The following is a 22,659-nucleotide window of genomic DNA, read 5'->3' on the forward strand; positions in this document are numbered from 1 at the left end:
CCACTTCATTATGCCGTCAAAGTGAAATTACAAAAGACATCCCAGGCCCGAACCTCATCTATGTTAAAAATTTGATCGAGATCGGTCGGGTAGATCAAGAAGTATGATGTCACAAATATAGTAATTTTCATTTTTACCTGTATATATACAGACTTTCAAAGCACGCGTTACAATATTTTCTTGTCATTATTTTAATGCAATTACGTGTTATTACAAAATATGTACATATAGCAATATATAGAGCATTCTACATCGAAGAAATTCTACATCGTGACAAGGTTTTATACTGACGACATTTCTTCCCAGGCAAGATTACGTCACGCGTAGTTTAGACCAGGTAAGGTGTCAGGACCGCGAGGTTTTGGCAAAGCGAGGTTTCGGCCTGGCGAGATTTTGGATCGCGAGGTTTTGGTCCGGCGAGATTTCGACCCGCGAGGTTTTGGCCTGGCGAGATTTTGTTCCGCGAGGTTTTGTATCCAAACCATTATTGCGAAGAGGAAGACAAACTGGTTGGGACATTGGGTAAGAAGGAACTGTATCAAGAGGGACGTGCTAGAGGATATAGTGGCACAAAAGAGAGGAAGGAGGCGAAGGAAGCTACAATTATTTTGGACGATATCGAAACAGAGAAATCGTACGTGAGGACGAAGAGATTAGCGGAAGACCGTGGAGGATGAAAGCTTCTGAGTTGCGGCAAGTGATCTGTTGATAATGGTAGAATACCTATGATGATGACGAATAGACCTATGTGTATTTCTTTCTATTGTTCATAATAAACTGTTCCACGTACAGCTTTGGGTATAAAGAACCAGCGATCCGCCCGCATTCTATACGCGCGTCCCGCGTCCTAAAGGTGGCAAACCTACCGCCATCAATAAACTCGTTTTCTAACTAATCCTCCACATCCTGACCAAAATTGATGGCAATCCTTCAAGTTGTTCTTTAGATTTTTCTGTCTTTCGAACGGACACACACACACACAAACAGACTAAATATATATATAGGAGTTGTTTGGTAAACCAAACTCCTTAACAACGAATGGTACGTCGGTATATTATACGTAATATTATTATTATTAGCACGAATTATAAACTATCTTACCTCAGCGGCCTCGGAAGAGCTATCTTCTAAAGCACCAATGCCTTCTGCTTGACTGTTTTGTCCGGATACAATTCCTTCAGCAAGCGAATCTTGAGGCTCCAGTTGATCTTCCATTTCAACTCTGCGTTCTAACGAGGAAGCACCTAGTCCTCCACTCAAATCTGCTCCCCAAGCTTCGCTTTGGTCTCTGTCTTCATGAGATTGATCTGCTTCCGCAAGGTCTCCGTTACAGCCCAGCACTTCAGCCTCTGTCTCAGCTTCGTAGCTCTAAACAAACAGATATAATTAACTGTTAATTAGTTGGCTCTAATGATTATCAGAAATCAATTGTTCCGACTTTACTGGAATAAACTATTTTTAAATCTATAACTTTCGCTGAATCATGGAACAAGTCCATGGTATAGTTTACTCATTCATGCTTGTGTATTATTATTTTAGATATAAACAAACTCTGCTAAGGACAGTAAAAAGAATCACACCCAGAAGTTTAAATTTCGTCCGGTAGATGTCAACCACTGGAGGATATTTGCTACCATTTAACGGCGTGGCATGTAAACCCTAGCATTCTACAATTACACACATTTGTTTCAATAGCAGGAAATGGAATATGGATAACTACCGTTAAACTTAGTCAGCCAGTTAGGATATTAATGGAGTATTTCGATTAACGAAAGAATTGCTGAAGAAAAATTCAAAATTTCGCTTTCATTAGGAGTCATCAAATGGAGAAACGGACAGACGTAAGTCACTTTTACCCGTTAAGATATTAACAGGTTGAATTTATTTACAAATTCGGATGAAATAATTGATCTAGCTATCTACTGCAAAAAGACAAAATTCAAAAATTTGTTTTCATTTAAAAGTTACTAAGTGAAATGGAAGATATTAATGAACTGACATCTAACAAACTCAGCCGAAATAATTGCTGTAACTATCTATTACAAAAAGCAGAATTTAAAACTTTGTTTCTGTTTAACACGTTGCCTGCCGTGTTGGTCCGATGGGCCCAACAGTGAACTTTCCTACTGCGCCGCGTTGGTCCGATGGGACCAACATTGTAATATTGAGTTTATGACTCTATTCCCAGCCGTTGGCTCACAACTAAAGCTACTTATTCGTGCTGTCGGACCAATACGGCGCACGAAAGTATACCGGAACTAATGGCCTGTGAAAAAGTTTTTTTGCTTACTAACTTTATGGGAGGAGGATTATAGCAACCAGTGAATATTTCAGTGAGAGTTACATAATACTGCATCAATGACGCCTGGGGCCCAACCAGCTAATTTTCGCCGGCAGTTAACGTGTTAAGAGTTATTGTTTGGAGTAACAGACAAACGTAAGTTCCCGTTATCCATGAAGATGTTAATGGATTGACTCTATTAACGAACTCAGCCGAGATAGTTGCCCTAGGATCTATCGCAAAAAAGTAGAACTAAAAAAATTCGCTTTCGTTCAAAACTTAGCGTACAGTATAACGGACGAACGTACACCAACATTACAATCTTGTAACGCCAACTACCATGATCCTAGTAAATTAAATAAGAACTTTTTTTCTGGATATTTTAAAAGACAAATAGGTGAAACATAGCACAGAAAAAAAGCAAAAACTTCCCGAATATTAATTTTCATGTCCCTCAACTTAAGAGATTCCGAGATATGGACATTTTAATACAGTAGTTGCCATTTCTATTTCCCCCTTCTCCGCTGAATTTCATCATAGATTTTTTTATAAGACCTGCATTTAAACCTACACTACGTAATGTCACTATAATTGGAAATGTATTTGAAAAATCTAATCTTTTACTGACTCAGGTAATTTCTAAAAGTGTTAAGGGGGTGGGGGGTGGCTCAGTGCTAGAGCGTTCACCATTGGTGCTTGGGGTCCCTGGTTCGGTTCCAGCTCACGCTGTGTGGTCTTTGTGGTGGACAAACACTGTGCTCGTGGGTTTTCTCAGGGTTCTCTCGTTTCTTCCCACTTTCTTCATTCTACCACTTCTCTCATCTCTCATCATCACCGTCTCCTTTAGCCTAACCGGCATAACCGTGGGACGTAAAACTTGAAGATTTCATTTTTTTCTTAAAAGTGTTAAGAAAACTTACATACAAATACTCACCATATTTGTTCCGTTTTTGGATGCTGGCCACCTGTTTCTAACAGTAGGGGATGATATTTTGCTTGAATTTAATCTAACTTCTTGCGGAGTTGCACCAACCTGCTGCACAGTACTTGGAATTGACACATGGGGTCCGACGGCACCTTGTTCTTCCAACGCTCCATCACCTGAGTTCTGGAAAGAAAATATCATAAAACATAAATTATGAAAGAAGAGGGAGAAAAAATACTGAGGAGAATTGTTGGAAATCAAATGATGGTTATTTCTCGAAGAAATAACTGTTTACCATATCATATTAGCGTCAATTAATTGCTTCGCTGGGTTGAAATAAGAAAAATTAGTAATAAGTTTCGTTAGTCATACACTTTTTCTATTACTGAAGCGCTCTTTGATATCGGTTATTTTCGATCATTTTAAAAATCTCCCCTCTTCCTCCTCCAAGTTACGGGTATGAATTTGGATTTAAAGGCATCAAAAGTACTACTATTAATCTTAGCGACCCCGAAAACTATGGATTTGCCAATATCGGTCATTTTCGATTACATATATATATATATATATCCTTCTCCCCCACCCCAAAGATGCGGGGTTGAATTTGGATTTAAATGGCATCTGAAGTGTCACTCTTCACCTCAGCGACCCCGAAAATTACAGACTCGACACTAATATTGATTATTTTCGATCATTTTTAAATATCTCCCGCTCTCCCCACCCCCTAAGTTGCACTGTTAACGTGAAAGGATAAAAAACATCCCAGGCCTGAACCTCATCTATGTGGCAAATGTCATCGAGGTCGGTCGGTCAGTTCAAGAGTTACTGAATCACAAATATACTGACTTTCATTTTTACATGTAGGTTGAGACCAGTTTCGGGTATCAGTTTAGTTAAATACAATATAAGTTACGTTGTTTAACTGACTAAAACACTTGATGGAATATTAAGTTTTCAATCAAACTAGAAGTAATCCATGGTATTACATACCACGAAGAATTCTGGTTGAGAACAGGCAGCACGTTCGTTTGCTGATGCGTAGTCAGTGTATCGGCTCTCACTGCCGCCACTTTTGACTCCAAAGTTTAGTATAACTTATCACTCACTGTGTTTTGTTAGAATCTTTGGTCGACTGATTTGCTTCTCCCATAGGTAAGCAGGAGTCTACATAATGAAATGTCATCTTATGCTGGATTGGTTAATATAGAAATAACAGGAATGAACAGAAATATTGATTAATAAACTCAAAGGTACTCAACTTTTGGTCTTTGAAATTCTTATAGACAGTTTAAAAATTTTCAAACGTCGAATTTTATCAATACCAAATACCGTTCCGTACCTAGGTATTTGATAATGCTAACTGGTGTAGTAAAAATTCGATACTTAACATATTTTTAAACGATCTGTAAGTATTTGGAGGAGCTAAGGTAAGTATTTTTGAGTTTGTTCGCAAGACTGCTTCTCTAGCGGTTCAGATTACACAGGAACTGATTTTTAAAAGCTCTTAACGTGGAATACAACTTCCTGTAAAAACTTTAAAAACGAGAACAACTATTCTTTGAGATTCATTAAGTAGAAAACGGCTTTCTGATACACTACGCAATCGCTGCCATAAATTTCAATTCACTCAGTCATATTAACTAATTAACAAGTTCTTTTCATACAATCTTTAAGTTTAACGTCCCACGCTTATGCCGGCTAGGATAAAGGAGACAGTGATGAGAAATGAATGAAATGGTAGAATGAAGGAAGTGGGAGAACCCCGAGAAAACCTACGCACACGGTGTTTGTCCACCACAAATCTCACTTGGCGCGAACTGGGATCAAACCAAGTAGCCCATGCACCAGAGGTAAACGCTCTACCACTGAACAACCGCGGCTTCCTAACAAATTCTTTTAAATGTAATTTATAGCAGCGAGTGTGTGTGTGTCTGAGAAAGTCATGTTCCTCATACTGAATTCCAAAGAAGAATAGTTATCGTTTTAATAAGCTTGTTTATAATCTAAAAATGGTTATTACAGTATGTTTTTTAAGTTATATTCCCTTATGAATGACCTAAAGAAAGTTTTTACAGAACCCGTATTTCACAGCAAGAGTTTTTGAAGATCAACATTCCTGTTTATTAAGGCTAGGGTCTGATCGTTAAACAAGTATTCCTACATATATTTTTGTTTGCTTTCTTCCTATTTTGCGAACTGCCTTGTGAGCTTAGCGAGAATCAAACCAGAAACCGCGTATACCAAAGGCAGAAGTGTAAGTTACAAAAAATCACTTATATTACGAAGATAAAGAGCAGAAGAGGAAGCACATACCGAATTATCTTTTGAAACTTGACTTAATTCGTCCGTTTGGTTAAGTTTAGCAGCTGCAGAAGAGGAAGTTGAAGTAACCCCATCAGAATCAGCAGGGTGAAGTGGATCAGTTGGAACATTCTTTGTGCCTTCTTCTGTCCCTGTCTACAAACAAAATTCACAAAATACAATTAGTTTTATACAGTATATAAAGGAAATAACTCTTTTTTTAAATTTTTTTGAATATATTGAATACTATTGGTTTTGTTATGATAAAACAATGTTTCCTGTCATATAAAGTGAATCGGTTTCTTTGCATCGTCTTCAAGATACTGAAACTAAAACTATGGGTATATAATTTTGTCATGAATTAATAAATGTAAACAAGGAATAAACAGGGTGTATCGAAAGTCTGGGGTTACATGCCAACTCTTATTAGTAAGGATACGAAAAAATGGGAAAACAGGAAAATTGCTGAAATAGGTGGTCTTCAATCTAAAATGGTGAAATTTTCCAATTTCACCAGCCATTTGGACTCCACACTGGTAAGGCATCCTATGTTTAATGAAAAAGTAACATTGACAGTTCAGCAGGTTATTTCCTTGGGTCCTCACCATAACAGCATTATTGGGAAATGGATTCGAAGTGTTCTACATTCCTTCATACAACAATGTGCACGTTCTTCGTGTTATTTTTGCATGCCTTTACGTTCATCGTATCATTTTTGCATACCTTTACGTTCATCGTGTCATTTTTGCATGCCTTTACGTTCATTGTATCATTTTTGCATGACTTTACGTTCATCGTATCATTTTTGCATGCCTTTACGTTCATCGTATCATTTTTGCATGCCTTTACGTTCATCGTGTCATTTTTGCATGCCTTTACGTTCATCGTGTCATTTTTGCATGCCTTTACGTTCATCGTGTCATTTTTGCATGCCTTTATGTTCATCGTATCATTTTTGCATGCCTTTACGTTCATCGTATCATTTTTGCATGCCTTTACGTTCATCGTATCATTTCTGCACGCCTTTACGTTCATTGTGTCATTTTTGCATGCCTTTACCTTCATCTATTACATTTTTGCATGCCTTTACGTTCATCGTGTCATTTTTGCATGTCTTTACGTTCATCGTATCATTTTTGCATGCCCTTACATTCCTCGTGCCTGTTTTGCGTGCCCTTATCTACATCGTGCCATTTTTGCATTCCCTTAGGTCTCTCGTGAACGCTCTTACGTTCCTCGTGTTATTTTCGCATGTCCTTACGTTCTTCGTGTCATTTTGTCATACTTTACATTCCTCATGTCATTTTTGGATGCTCTTACGTTCCTCGTGCCATTTTTGCATGCCTTTGCGTTCCGTTCGAACAGCCTACCAAGCTTGACACACTACTTTTTCATTTAATATAGGGTGTCTTACCAGTGTGGAACCTAAATGGGTTGGCGCGATCACAAAAATTACATAATTTTAGATTGAAAAATCACATATTTCCAATAATTTTCCTCTCTGCACATTTCTTCGTATCTTTACTCATAATGGAGCTGACCTATAATCCCGGACTTTTGATACACACGGTATTATGCACAGTAATTCGGTGCCAAAGTAATAGTGTAACCATCACTTTCAGCTCCTCTACATTTACTATGAAACCTTTTTTGGTTTTTAACCACTGAAAGTAGTGATTTGTTTATTAATAATAATACCTTTTCTCTTTTATTTTTATTAAACACATACGGTAACTTTGAAACAGGGGGTGCACTCACAGGGGATTCCATTGGGTCCGGAACTCCCTCCAAAACTTCCTAACTCAACATACATTTGTACACTTTTTGAATAAAACTATCCTTGTTTAAGACGGAAATGATTTATGTAGCATGAAAATTTGATCTTACATTTAATCTGTACTCTTTCTTTTATAGTGGTCCCGCGTAGCGTATAGTAGCTAACGCTCTCGCTTTCGGTGCGAGCGGTACCGGGTTTGATTGCCGGTGGGGACACCCAGTCGAAAAAGTGTAAAAAGCTTTTTCAGACCAGCCATCCTGAATGAGGTTTTCCTCATTCACACCACGCAAATGCCGGAATGGTACCTGACATATAGGTTCCAGGTCGCTTCCTTCCTTTCCCAATTCTTTCTTCCTTCCCTTTCCTCGGATAGCGTGATCGCCGAGAGACGTCATCCCTTATATATGTGACGAGCTAAATGGCCACAGATGCCGAAAGCCCAGAAATGTAAATCCTAAATCTTTCTTTTATAAAAACAATCTACTTCTATCATTTTTTCTGAAAATATAGGTGGGAGTATTCTCGTTGTATTCAATTGCAGAATAATACCCCTTCAATACTACATAGACAAAGTGGTTTGTGGAATTGGACCCCTGCCAACAAAAATTTCTGAATGTACACCTGCTCTGAGATACGACGAACAATTCTTCAAATTTACAAAAGATTTCAATTTAGGTTAATTGTTCCCTTGATTTTGTAAACTATTCTAAATCTTATAAATTACAATATTCCATTCATTTTTCCCAATTGCCATTTATTTTTTATTTATTTATTTATTTATTTATTTATTTTTCCAACTGACTCATATCTTGGCAATACCATGTGCAAATATAATAAATCACTAAAACAATTACTGAGCAAAATAAAGTTAATGTGCTCAGCAAACTCTTTAGCAAAACGAACTGGAAATTACATGAAAAATAATATTGCTTAGACATTTTTACATTTCTTTGCGAATACCATTAAAATTTGTATTACCTGTTGAGAAGATTGCTGTTGGTTTCGTCCAACTGTATCCACAAGCTTCAAAAATGTCAGCTCACTCAATAAGACTTCAGCTACTATAGACAGTAACTCTTCACAAACATCACGTAACCTAGAGATAACAAATAAATAACCCTAAGTAAAATTATCTGGAAGTATATAAATATAATTCAACTGTTAAAGACACACGAAACTACAAATTTACACAGAAGAAAATTGATAGGTGTGGAGCAAATCTTTAACGTTTAATAAAGGTAAATGCAAATGTCTCATTTTCAAAGAAATACATGTGAAAGTTTTTCTTGAACTGGCAGCACTACCGGAATACTTTTCATCTAGTGGTTCTGTGACAAATGACAAACATATTCACATTTTGGTTGCACATTATTACTACGTTTCAGCGAATTAGAAGAATGGTGTGTGTATACTTGATCGCCTAATTATTTATTCGTGACAAATTGCAAATATTTATACATTTTCACGTTGCACATTTAAAAAGACTGCATACTCAGATCTACCTATTACGCTGTCGCCAGATGGGCAAGGACATTTAAAAGTAGCTGTGAATCAGCACTCAAACAGCACGGCGAATTCCTTCTTATCACAAAAGATCAACTGAATGCACTTCGCATGTTACTAGAAAAAGACAGCCGATGGACATGTGTAGAAAATCAGGAGGTCGCATTGTACATTTCACTGTCAGTTACGTAATATCGCCAAAAGGCCTTTGCCGCAAAGTAACGGTAAAATTGGTGCCACATCATCTTACCGAGATGCAAAAATGGCAGAGATGGGAATGAGTACGCACTCATCTGGAACGTTACGGAACAGATGAAGCATTCCTTCATCACATACTGAAAATGATGAAATGCAATCTAGATTTTACGAACCTGAACTACAACCGTACTCTATTAACAGTTTTAATAACTCACAAACAAGCAGTAATAATGATTACTAAGAGGTTATTCTTGCGAACTGCGCTTCACAAAAGATATAAGTAACTGTTGCCTACTACGCTCATTATAAGGAACATCATTTGTGCTTTGTTATTACGCGAAAGACATTACATTTGGTATCACGCAAATTGATACAGACTGCCCACAACAACGATAGTCACGTGATGCACTGAAGTGACTTGGGTGTCCCTCTACTCGCCAGACATGAATCTTGACTACAATTTATTTCTAGAAATGAAAGAACCAGTGCGAGGAAAATGCTTTCGTAGCATTTCCAGCATATTTGGGAAACAGAGTGCTCTCTTTTCGAACGAATCACAAAATCATGCACTCAACGACATACAATGTCTACTACATATTATTAAAGCAGGAAATTACACCGAGGGTCCAGGTCAGGTACTTTCGTATTTTTTACATATCAGATACCAGATATGATGTTACTTCAAGAAAAATGGTCCTAGTACACTCACACAAAATTAACACTAAGATCACAATACGTCACAATTCAACAATAAATTACAACCTGATATTTCAGCAAACAGAATTCCATGTTTCATTAAAAGTAATACGAAGTTTTCAGCACAATCTTCTATAACTGTTAAATTATATTAAATACCTGTTATGAGCAAACTGAAATATGCTTTTAGCTATGGTAGTCCTCATCAAATCGAATTGATTGAGGCCAAAATGATACCTGTTACTTGTTCTATGGAGTACTAAAACTTCCTTTAAATTCTTCTTAGTTTGGTTCTTTTAAGATCACACAGAAGTAATTCCCAGTGTTTGTTCTCTATAACTGGTCACATTTTTCGATCATCTGCGAATATGCAAGCTGGCCATTTTAGGGAGCAACATTGATAATGTGACAATCTGGATACGTTTTCCCAACCAGAAATCAAAATACTGCTAACTACATCTATGGTGACTACATCTACTTAAAAAACTAACATAGCCATTAAAAAACCACAAGCATCTGCATATAGGAGTTGCTTATAATCTAAATTGCTTAAGTCAAAAACTGTCGGATTTGGTGTGATAGCATTTGGCTCAGTTCAATGACAGATACGAAGCAACAATTTTGAAGGGTTAATACTGTCTCTTATATATTTTAAGCTATATATTTATTTGGAAACATGTACGCAAAAGATTAATACTCACTGCAAAAACAAACCACTCCTCTAGGAAGTACTTTCGGAAAACATTATCTTCATCTTTACCCTAGTCACAATTCGAAAAGAACTTAAAACATGGGGAGAAATGTGGATGGGTAAAATTGGTTAAAAAGAATTTAAAATATGCGAAGTGTAAATCTTCTTGTCGGACATAAATAACTATTAATGATAACTCATTGTCACTGTTCACTGTTGTTCATTTTTTTTTTTTTTTTTTTTTTGTTACCTTCCAGAACTGCTCCAAATCGTATTTATGTTTCCTTTATCTAAATTGAATATACGTTTCTCTTTATGAATGTAATAAGCTTCTTTAATTTTTCGTTCAGTTGTTGTTTTTGCTTTCTCTATAAAACATGAATCAGCAATGTTATGGTTATTGTCTTTAAGATGTGATGCTCATGTTTTAAATCCTTTTGGAATTGTGACTAGGCTAAAGATGGAGATAATGTTCTTCGAAAATACTTCCTAGAGGAGTGGTTTGTTTTTTGCGGTGAGTATTAGCCTTTTGCGTTGATGTTTCTAAATATCATCACTGCTTCCCATACAGTGATAAATATATTTATTTGCTTACGTTTTAAATGGTATGAACTTTGGTTCTAAAATGCTCTATCCAGGAAAGACTCTCAAACATTAAAAGCATATATACTCAAAGTTCTAAGTGTCTCAACACTGTATAAATGAAATTAAACCAATCTTCAAATTATTTGCTTCTCACTTAAGAATAGTATGGAACAAGGCAGGAGTAGCTTAGAAATATTTTATCAATTGATGGGTGGACTAGCATGAAAAACACAGGAAACTATAGTCGTATCGCTGGTAAATACATTGATAAAGCATTTTCCTCGCACGCAGGAAATCCAGTCTTTTTAAATAATAATAATAATAATAATAATAATAATAATAATAATAATAATAATAATAATAATAATAATAATAATAATAATAATAATAATAATAATACTTCGAACTTAAACTATTCATTTCCAGATTCTAACACATTCAATACTAACCGGCATCCTTGGAATTTGTGAAGCGCATCCTCCAACAAGGCATCCAACTGACTTTGGAAAAAGCTACTCAGGCGCTGAGGTCCTGCAGGGTTGGAAGATGATGATGAAATTGGGGGAATCAGCTGAAGGATAAGTTGGCGAACTGCAGATAGCAGAGTAGGGGAACAAGTCTCATCCAAGTGGGCCTTCAGAAACGGAAGCAATTCCACCAACACCGTTTGCACTTCAGAATCCATTTTAGTTCGGCCAGCGCCACTTAACTGGAAAGGAATATTTACAGTTAGTTATCAGCAAATCATAAATTAATCACTTCCTATCAAAATACCGATTTCCAACATCATCAGAACAGACATTTTTAATATAAATTTACCCTCTCTTGGTGTTAGTGTAATAAATATGAAACTGTCATAGCAAGACGTCCGGTAATATCAGATGCTAAGACATACACAAAACAAAACAAAACAAAACAAAACAAAACAAAACAAAACAAAAAAAAAAATGAACAACAGTGAACAGGGACAATGAGTTACCATTAATATCTATTTATGTCCAATAAGAAGATTTACACTTCGCATATTTTAAATTCTTTTTAACCAATTTTACCCATCTGCATTTCTCCCCATGTTTTAAGTCCCGCAATACCAAAACATGGATTCTTGGAGAGAACTCGTGACGTACACAGGAACGTCACTGGTATTAGTTGGCGCAAGCATCATGACGTGTGCACATAAGTCACTGGTTCGAAAAGGGTTAAAATGATCGGTAAAAAGATTAGTTACAAGTTGTTACATATTGTTTTGCTTTTATATACATATATGATCGTTTTCAAATACATTAATCACAATATCGAACTGAAAGATAGCAAGTTCATTATTAGAAATAGCAAGTTCCAGTTTCATGACATTCCACATGAAATTGGGCTCTGTCATGAGGTAAAAAGATTAAAAGTAATATTAAAATATCGTAAAACCGTATGGAATATTTATCTTCGCCCACGAATTAAAAAAAAAAATAATTTATAGGCAGAGCTGCGTCAAAGTCTGCGTATTTCAATACAAAGTGAAAAGGTGTACGGAGGACATAATGTAAGGCTTGATGCAGCCATGTCAACAAAAGACTTTTAAATTAGAAGATATAAATATTCCACATATTTTTACAATATTTTAAATGTTACTTTTAATCTTTCCACTGATGACAGAGACTGACTGGTTCTGGAATGTCATGTAATTAGGATCTGTATTTTTAAATAGTGAATCTGAGATTTTTAATGCGATTGTGAAGGGTCACATCTGTATGTAATTCTGTTAATTAAATTACCAATTTCGTGACGTTTTGTGTATTCAGAACTTCAGTTTCAAACTAACTTTCAACATAGTCAGTTTTTCATAGCTCCTTTTTAAGTTCTTCCAGTGCTCATTTCACCTTCGCAACAACTTCTCAATTGCAACATCCCACAATCTATTTTCCCTTCTGTACAATGAGTCTGTACTTGCATACTCTACTGCCAATAAGAATTGTATATTAACGGTAGAATAAAGATGTAAAATGTTTACAGCTCTACTGTTCAAAGGAACACTTGCAATAAAAAAATTAACACAGCAGAGAAATATAAATATGAAGATAAAATGAGAGTAGTCGTACACACTCTACATGTTCTTTGACAGCTTAGCAACGAACTGACCAATGGTTGAAGGCTGATGGGAGCTTAACGTCTATTTCACCACCTAGGTTATATGAGAGTCTATACCTATTGTGATCCGTTAGGATTAGGAATTAGATTTTTGGGCTTTCGGTATCTACGGCCATGTTAGCCAATCACGTATGAGGGATGACGTCCCTCGGATATCACATTATCCGAAGAAAGGGAAGGAAGGAAGCGGCCAAGGACCTGTATGTTAGATACCATCCCGGCATTTGTCTGATGTGAATGAGGAAAACCCAGGATGGCTGTCCTAAAAAAAAAACACTTCTTCGACCAAGTGTTCCGTGACCGTTCAAGCTTCATATATAAAGTAACTCTCCGATTTAATTTGCAGATAGTGCTGAAAAAAAAAAAAAAATGTTGTGTTACAAGTCATATTGTTCAGTAAAATACGTAATTCCTGTCTGTTACTTGGAAAAAAATACATCGAGTAAATGTTCACCAGTGGTGGTTCTACACAAATCGACTCTTCTTTTAACAGTACTCAGCATTTACTTTAACGTTTCAATCAGTTTGCTGGTGTATTCGTGTTCAATATTGTTCTCCCGGGTCATCCGTAAATTGCCTGTACACTAGCGACATCATCTGGCGTCACGTACGAACCTACGCAGTTAGTCACAATTATTAGCCTAACTCTGAACTATTAAGAGAGTGACTAACAGACGGATACATCTTGCTTTTACAATAAAGATGTTTAAGAATATCTAAATGTTTCGCCTAGATATTTATGTAATCCGTACCTCTTAAACGTTTTGAGACTTGCATATTAGTGGTATTGATAGGCTTAGACCTTCTGCTTCTATAATAAGGATACGGCAATTCATTTAAACAAATACATAAAAAGCAGTGATCAGTTGTTAAGTCAGGCGAACTGACAGGCTTTTGATTGTATGATGTGTAGCATCATCCTATTAGAACGAAACTATTTTGCAGATCCTGTTCTTTAACTTGTTGCATCACAAAGTCATGAATCATTTTCCTGTTCATTTTAGCCTCACAGAGATTACTTGTCCATTTTCGTCTTGAAAGAAATAAGGTCTAACGACCTTTTGAGCACGAGTAAGTACCAGTCTTTTTTTTGAAATGTAATGATAGCTGATGCATCAAACGTGCATTTTCACCCCCCAAAATCAGAATTCTATTTACTGGCTTGTTCATGTGAAAATGGGCCTCGTTATTCACGATCAGTTTCGCATTAAAATAGTGATTTTCTTTTCAAAAATTCACAGCACTCTACACACTGATTAAGACCTCTGGTTGACAGCTGTTGCACTGTATAAACCTTGTAAGAAAATAAGTGTAAATCTTGTTTCAGCATTCGACAAATAGATCGTTTAGAAATGTTCAATGATTGTGGTCGTCCTGTTACAAACATTTCTGGAGTTTGCAACACTGTCCCTGGCACGAATATTTTTATTCAATCCGAGCTTTCAGAACGGAGGGCGTGGGCATGTTTCAGACTGAACAACAGATAAAAGATAAATTGTTTTGTTATCAGGACGAGTTCATTATGATGCCTTCTCTGATATTCGAGTTGCGTTCGAACATTAGGTCTATGCAACGAAGACTACCATGATGTCTGCATATTATTGAGACATGTTGTTTGTCTGCTACAAACCCGCAACGATAAAATGTTAACATTAAATTTCCAACAACAAACAAACAAAACTCAATAACATAGGGCAGTTATTCTTGCCTAACCCAATATTTCATTTATTTATTTATAACTTGTCTACGTGCCCTAGCTACGGCTCTGCAGCCTTCTTCAATCACTTAATCCTATATATATGTACAGGGTGTTTCAAAACAACACCAACAACGTTTGGGAGGTGATTTCTGACACCAAGATAAGACAAAATGTACAATATGAAAAAAAAATGAAGTTTAAAGGTCCAAAGCTCCAATACTATAGGACCTACTGTAGTCGCGTCAAAACTTCACTTAGGAACTAGTATGTGCCCGATCACATATCCATGTTACAGAATCCTGCGGTACTTATACAACAATTTTCATAGAGGGAGTTTGGCTACGGGCACAAAATTTGAAGTATTCGCCAACTACCTTTATAAAAACTGTTGCAGAAGTACCGCAGGATTATGAAACTTGAATATTTGGATAGAGCACATACTAATTTCTCAGTGAAGTCTTCATCCGACTACGGTAGGTCCCATAGTTTTAGGGCTATAGAGCTTTAAAGTTCATTTCGGCAGCCCATAACTCCGAAAGGAAGCACTTGTGCATCCAAATTGATCTATACTTTTTGTCTTATCTTTGTGTTAGGAATCACCTCACAAACGTTGTCGATATTGTTTGGAAACACCCTATATATATATATATATATATATATATATATAAATTTTAGCTTATTGAACGAAAAAATAAACATGATAACGAAAGCAATCAAGAAAAGATATTCAATCTTACATACTACAAACAGAAAATATAAAATTTACATGAAAAGAGAATATTACTTACAAAATAATAATAATAATCAAATATATAAAAACTAAGACATTGCAATTCTACTACGTCATTTGGGGATAATTCTCACAAAACCAAACCAAAAAGAATTATACGAAACTCTCTACAAAACAGCTTTGTAAACTATAGAAAATCAACTTTGAGACCATACAGCACAAAAACTATTGGCCTTACAGGAAGCAAGTATGGAAAATTTTAAAGAAGTTACACTTAAATTCAAAACATTAAGAATGGAAAGAAAGATTTTTTTTTTCATTTTAATTCTCGGGAGGTTATTCGACATTCTCCACGTTCTATGAAAAACTTCTGCAGAATCTTTAAAGCCATAAATTTGGTACTATTTGTTGATTCATGTTCAATTTTCTCTAAAAGGTTTACAGATCGTTACTCGCAAAACAAGTAATTTTAGTGCTGTGGATTTTATAGTTGATTTTTCCACACACACACACTGTGAAGCTCTTAATATCATACATAAAATTTCATTTCCTATTCAAAGTAAATCTACTAAAACGCTGATGAATATTTACTATAATTATAAACTTCTAAATAATACCCTACTTCAACTTTCATTAACAAAGGTAAATAACTGTGTGGTCCAAAATACAACCTTGAATATAATACAAAAATGTTAGTACTCACCAAAGCTTTGCTATTTAATAGCACAGGTCCTTTAGCTCCAGTCTTCGATGAACCTTTAATATTCCATGCAGCATTTCGTGGTAAACCTTGCGGCCTCGAGACAGGCGAAGACTGTGATGATAACAACGCTGCTGCACACTCCTAGAAATTGAGGTTTAGTTTAATGCACAGGTATAAGGTAGTATATAAAATTATCCCCCCCCGCTTCTGCAGTTTTTTTTTTTAAGTGCCTCTGTAATAAAAGTAACTTTTAAAATAACTTTGTACATCAGGGTTTATGTAACGTTTTATATGCTGAGAACGAAAACATCTATCGAGAAACGATATTCAGATTCGGAAACAACATTAGATTTATCCGACAGATTTCTGGTCATAACCTGTCAGCGGTGTCGCCAGGAACTTATTTGGAAAGAGAAGGAATTGACTCTAGCAAGTGTTTTAGATCAGCATGTACATTTTGTGAGTAAATTACCTGTAAGTCTTTTTCTTGTGATCCTCTAGTTTGTTCCTGAGTTTCACGTCCACAAGAGAGATCCGGAAGACTACGATGACCCTGCGCTGAGTCCAAGAATGATTGATGGGTACTCTCTCCCGAAATCCCTGAAGACTGATGGGAGGAGTTTTGATAACCACGGACACGAACAGCCGCCGCTTCTTCTTCCTGCAGCACAGATGGAAGAGAAATATTAGAACATAGTTACTGACAATATCAACACAAAATCAAATATGCAAATTTTAACAGATGTACATCATCATCATCATAGGTATTCTGCCATTATTGGCATGTCACTTGCTCAACTGAGAAGCTCCCATGCTCCACTCCACGGTCTTCCACTAACCTATTCGTCTTCACGTACGATTTTTCTGTTTTGACATCATCTATTATTTGTAACCTTCTTCGCCTTCTCCCTCTCTTTCCTGTCACCATACCCTTTAGCACGTCTCTTATGATACAGTTCCTTCTTGGCCAATGTCCCAACTAGTTTATCTTCCTCTTCTTAATAATATCTAAAATTTTTTTTTTCTCCCCATTATTTTTAACACACTCTCCTTACTTTTCCACTTGATCCAGCTAATTCTCTACATCCACATTTCAAAAGCTTCCATATCAATTTTGCGCAATGTCCATGTTTCAAACCCATACAGCACAATACTCCACACGAAGAATTTCATAACTTTTATTCTCAATTCTTTATTCGAGTCCCACAAAATAGTATTTTTCTTCCTCATAAAGGCTTCTTTCGTCATTCCTATCCTTGCTTTGATTTCACGTTCACACTTCATATCATAACTAATAACACTACCCAGATATCGAAAACAGTCATCTATTTTACTTTTTCCCCTTCTATCTGTATATTTGACACCGACCCCTTCATTCCAACCACTATGGATTTTAACAGAAGTACAAGAAAATAGAAATTGTTAAGCTATAATGCAAATGATTCAAGTTGTTGTTCTTCACATTTATACAAGTCCACATATATTTCTCGGAAAAACAAATAATGCCCTTTTGTAGGATCATTCACTTATCAAAATTTTAATAAAATCAGTGGGAGTCAGTAAAAGTTACTTACAAACCGGATGAACACTCATTTCATCTATAAGCTACCCCTTCTCGTAAAACAGAATGACATAAAATCTTTTCCAATGTACCAATATATTTTGGCCATTACTCTATGTCCAATCATCACAGTAAAGGCACGAGTTAAAAACACAAAAATATAAATTATATTAAACATCTTAAACAGAGATGCAGAAAAATGGCTAAAATTATTGCAATTACAAGGACTGCGATATAAAGTGTCCTCATTGCCAGGACAAGGAACACTCAAGGTTATGATAAGCAGCACTATAGTCTGAAAATCAACATACGTTAAGTAGCAATCTTTTTCAGTGGAATACTTTTAATTTCTATTCTCTTTAATACACTTTAATGTAACTTTTATGCTTGTTTTATTAACCTTTTATTCTTTGACATAACGGTTTTGCTTAATTTTGATTCTATTTTTTTCCAAGCACAAAGATAATGTTATATTGTATGATCATCATAAACAAATTGTCTTATGAAATTTCAAAAGAATTTTAAAAATAATTTTCGAGAAAAAAAGTACCTTTTTCGATATTTCGTGACCAGTAAACTACTAACATATTTTTACTTCAGGGACACTTAATTTAAACTGAACTTACTCGCCTTGATCTTTCTTTGAAGTTAGGTAGATGAACTGCAGTTTCTGGATATTTCGCGAACCAAAACCTTTTTTTTTTTTTTTTCCTAACAGACAAGGGTTCTACTTAATCACCTACTTATCTATTTTAACAAACTTTTAGCTACATATAACAAGAACAAGGTAACAGAAACCAAGAAATTATATGAATATTTTATTTATTACTTACTTGAATGGTTAAATGCTTTTTGCGTGCTTAATGTTAAATTCCTTTGTTAATGTTAATTTTAGAATGGTTTCAGAGATAGAAAAATATTAAATTCTTATGTTAATTATTATTATTTATTTTAACATATGAAAAAATGTTGATCAACATGCCGCTGGACACGTTAGATGAATCGATTTGGGGCGTGAAGTGTTACTCTCGAAGTTGTGATGCACGACAAAATGGTGGACCCTCCCTGTCAGCAGTACATCAAGCAAGGCTTTGAAGAGCGCTTTCAAAAAGCAGCTTCTACAAGGAAACTATCTTGAAGTAGGTGGAAATGTCCAGGGAAACAGAGTCGTTAGAAAATCAGAACGGAGGACGATCTGGACGACTACGCAGTTTTGATAAAGTTTGGCTGTGATACAACGATAACGTATATTTATTTCTTTTATCTTCTTTAATATTCAGGGCAAAAGTGCTATTTTATCCGGCACTAGCTACCACGTAGAAGAAGAAATGTTATAATGAAAGTCACGAATAGTTTTGTTTTGAAAATGTTTTGTTTTTCTGTCGCCAGATGCAAATGTTTGTTTACTCGTCGTTAAGAGAGTAATCCGGTTACCACGGTAATAGTTCCGTTGCCATGTACTTGTTTACTTATGAGTATTAAGATATAATTCAACAAGAAGCCATATAGTACAAAAGTGTATTAAATTGCTGTGAACTAATTAATAACTATTTTGAAATATAGAGTCTGTAAGTGATCGAAAATAGAGTGTAATTTTTTGGGTAATCATCATAGTACTCACTGAGTTATCATCGTAGTAAGTAGCAACAATATTTTATATGAGTACATACTACGAGATATTCTAAATAAATCGAACTGTGGTGTCGTTAAATTGTGTTCCATAAAGTTCTACAGTCTCTAAATAAAAGTGTAAGACCTACTTCAAATTAGTTACATATTGAACGTACCAGTATGTCGTATAGTAAAAAACCTCTGTGCTTATTTTTATCGAACACAGATGCTTCAAGAGTTGAAATACCAGATTTCCGGGCTTGTGTGTAGTACTGTGAATGTGTTTTAACGCATCTGTATGAGAATTTACCTTACACAGATAGTTGGTGTTTTTTCTATTTCATCGTAAATTAATATGGTGAAATAAGTGTAACAGCTAAGCAATACAAAAAGCACGTCAGGGTCTTATTTCATGCAGATTTACAGATATTTTGTGATTTGCATTATCTTGATTTCAATCAGTAAGATGGAGCCATCGCCCACATAGACCAGAGAAATAAAGCAATGTTTCAGGAACTGTTTCCCAAATGACTTGTTTCAAATGACGTGAGGTGGTTTTAAGTTTAAGCTAACGTCTCGTTCAGCAGCGAGGCTATATGACACGTGGACGAACTGATTAACGTGGAATCCGAACTACATGAGCTCCCGCCGGGAATTGAAGCCGGGTCTCCCACGCCAATGGCGCGTAGGCTAACCGCTGAAGGAGCTCTTCCAGACCTAACGATATGTGATGCTTTCCTGTAGGGAAAGTTAAAAAGAGAAATACCTCACGCATGTCCCACGAACTGTATAAGATCTTCGTGAAAACATTCAGAGTAATTGGAGACACAATCCATGAATAGTGTTCCCGTATGTTGTCAGCAATCATAGAACGCATGGAATACGTAATTATCTACGACGAACGGCACGTAGAACATGTCGTTGTGAGATAAACATAAATAAACTAAAGGTACTTACGGTTACTTTTAACGGTATAAAGGTAATATGATTACTTTTTCTTTTTTTCTTTTTCTTTTTACCCATCGTGTAGTATCTTGTGGAAAAAACGTAGCCAGAGAATTTTTTAATAAGCTTTGATGAACATTTACTTACTAGCAAAACGAACTAGCATATACTAACCCTACTTTATATTCTAAGTGTACCGTCTCCGTACTTACGAAAATATCTTACGAAACTTAATAGAATTCCTATTTATATATTATCAGCTATAGGAGGTTGAATTGATTTATTTGTACCTCATTTAAATATAATTGAGAATCTATAAAATACGGATTCTAGCAAGTTTTATAAAATATTGTTGTTCTTGAGTATAGACAAATATTATAAGGAACCTAGAACAAGAAAATGTATTGATTGTATGTGCCAGCTAGATACACTATTCAATGAGTATTTCCAAGTACTTCGCAAGTTTGTGATCATCAAATCTTCTTATAAAAAAGAATATTCGACAAGATATTTATATGCAGCTAAAAATATGTATATAAAAATAAAACCGTTTTGTTACTCGAAATATTCAGAAACTACAATTCATATATGTGACTTCAAGGAACATGAAGGGTTATGGTCGCTCAGTGGTAGAGCGTTCACCTTTGGTGCATGGGGTCTCTGGTTCGATTCCAGTTCGCACCAAGTGAACTTTGTGGTGGACAAACATCGTGCATGTGGGTTTCCTCGAGTCTCTCCTGTTTCGACCGACTTTCTTCATTCCACCATTTCATTCATTTTTCATCATCGTCCTCTTTAGTCTACCCGGCATAAGCGTGGGACGTAAAACTCAGATTTCATTTCAAGGAACATGTAAGTGAGTTAATGTAATTACTAAGCTATTACTTAAAGTTGGAAAACTGGCCTAAATAATTTAAGACTTCATTATGATCCATTGACTGAATTTCTGACCTTACAGACGAACTGCTTTTTTTATTCGGTATACAGACGACATGAAACGCGCAAATTCGTTTAAATCTTCAATTTGGGGTGTTTTCTCCTTCTTTTTGTTGTTTATATGACATTTTAGCGTTTTTATGATCATTCGAGGAAAAAGGGGCTTTTCCCCCCTAAAACAGTTTTTCTGCTGAAAATAAAAACCTGTATTTGTTTATTTTTTGCGTATTGTTCATACATAAAGATTCGTTGCAATTCTTCATGTTCTTTAAGCACTTCTGACATACTGTTACTAGCACTTTTGATATTTCGTGATGAAAGCTTTGCAGGGGTCGGTGCGCCACCTAACCGTTTCTTCCCGGAAAATACGAAACACGTATTCCCTCATTTTATGTCTACAGTATGTGTGTACAATTTCGTGGACTTCGATTCACTTCTTTTTTTGCCGTTCTGGCGTCAACTTTTCAAATATTGGGTGGGGGTTTTTGGTCCCTAAAACCGTTTTTCAGCAGAAAAAAAAAAATAAATAAATAAAAATAAAAAATAAAAAACACGTATTCGTTTATTTCATGTGTAGTATCTACCTACCAAATTTTATCAAAATCGGACTGTTACACTTCGGAATTGTTACTTGTAAGTCTTCTGTTATATCTTCAATAACTTTACCTTCTTCTCATTCATGCTCCGTGTCGCGCTCAAATCACTTTTTTCCATGTAAAGCACCAATATTATACACTGTAAATTATTGCTGTTTGAAACGGACAGTGTTACGCTAGAATAAAATATTCTAGGATTTACATATAATTGGATACAAAAAGTAATTTCAAGTAAATTTATTTTCTTTTAAACAAGAATATAAGATTTTTGAATGCAGGCTTTTAATACAATAACAACTGCCTTCAACTGACCCCTTATTAAACGGAGATATTTCACAGTCAAATGAATTTGCAGCTAAAAAGAAAGTGTTAAATTCTCTTGATTAGGCCGAACCTGTGTTGCGAACAATGAATGTTAAAATATACTTTTTAACGGAAATTTTCAAGTTCCGAAATGCAGCGTATAGAAAAATTTTAGACATTCTGTGAGAGGTTAGGTATAAGAACTACGTTGTCTGTAAAGGTCTTCGTTTACTTGTTACCCTACGCATTTAACCTTTAGTTCACTACCATGTAAGGCCCTAGTTTTCGAAGAAGTGCAATTTACATAGTTATTTTCAAATACCAATAACTCATTCTCTAGCTGGTCTAGAGACATGAAACAATTAGTGTACTATACACAATAGATCAAAAGGGAGCCAATAGTAGAGAGAGGAGTGCTGAAAAGGGCATGGCATCTACTTTTGTCTTGGCCTTTGAAACGGCATGTATGCTTTTTTTTT

General features: G+C 35.6%; 1 protein-coding gene across 1 annotated transcript in view; it reads right to left on the minus strand.

Annotated features, from left to right (window-relative positions):
- cmb (combover) overlaps window positions 1-22,659 on the minus strand; it is a gene marked incomplete in the record, with an annotated part of 274,174 nt that overhangs the window by 13,687 nt on the left and 237,828 nt on the right. The window contains 7 exon segments of the mRNA XM_081752595.1: window positions 1,102-1,368; window positions 3,216-3,389; window positions 5,520-5,663; window positions 8,263-8,380; window positions 11,407-11,666; window positions 16,229-16,369; window positions 16,701-16,889. Coding sequence (XP_081608721.1) covers window positions 1,102-1,368; window positions 3,216-3,389; window positions 5,520-5,663; window positions 8,263-8,380; window positions 11,407-11,666; window positions 16,229-16,369; window positions 16,701-16,889 — 1,293 coding nt within the window.

This window comes from Thermobia domestica, chromosome 3, assembly GCF_964235325.1.
Source record: "Thermobia domestica chromosome 3, izTheDome1.hap1.1, whole genome shotgun sequence".
Taxonomy (NCBI): Eukaryota; Metazoa; Arthropoda; class Insecta; order Zygentoma; family Lepismatidae; genus Thermobia; species Thermobia domestica.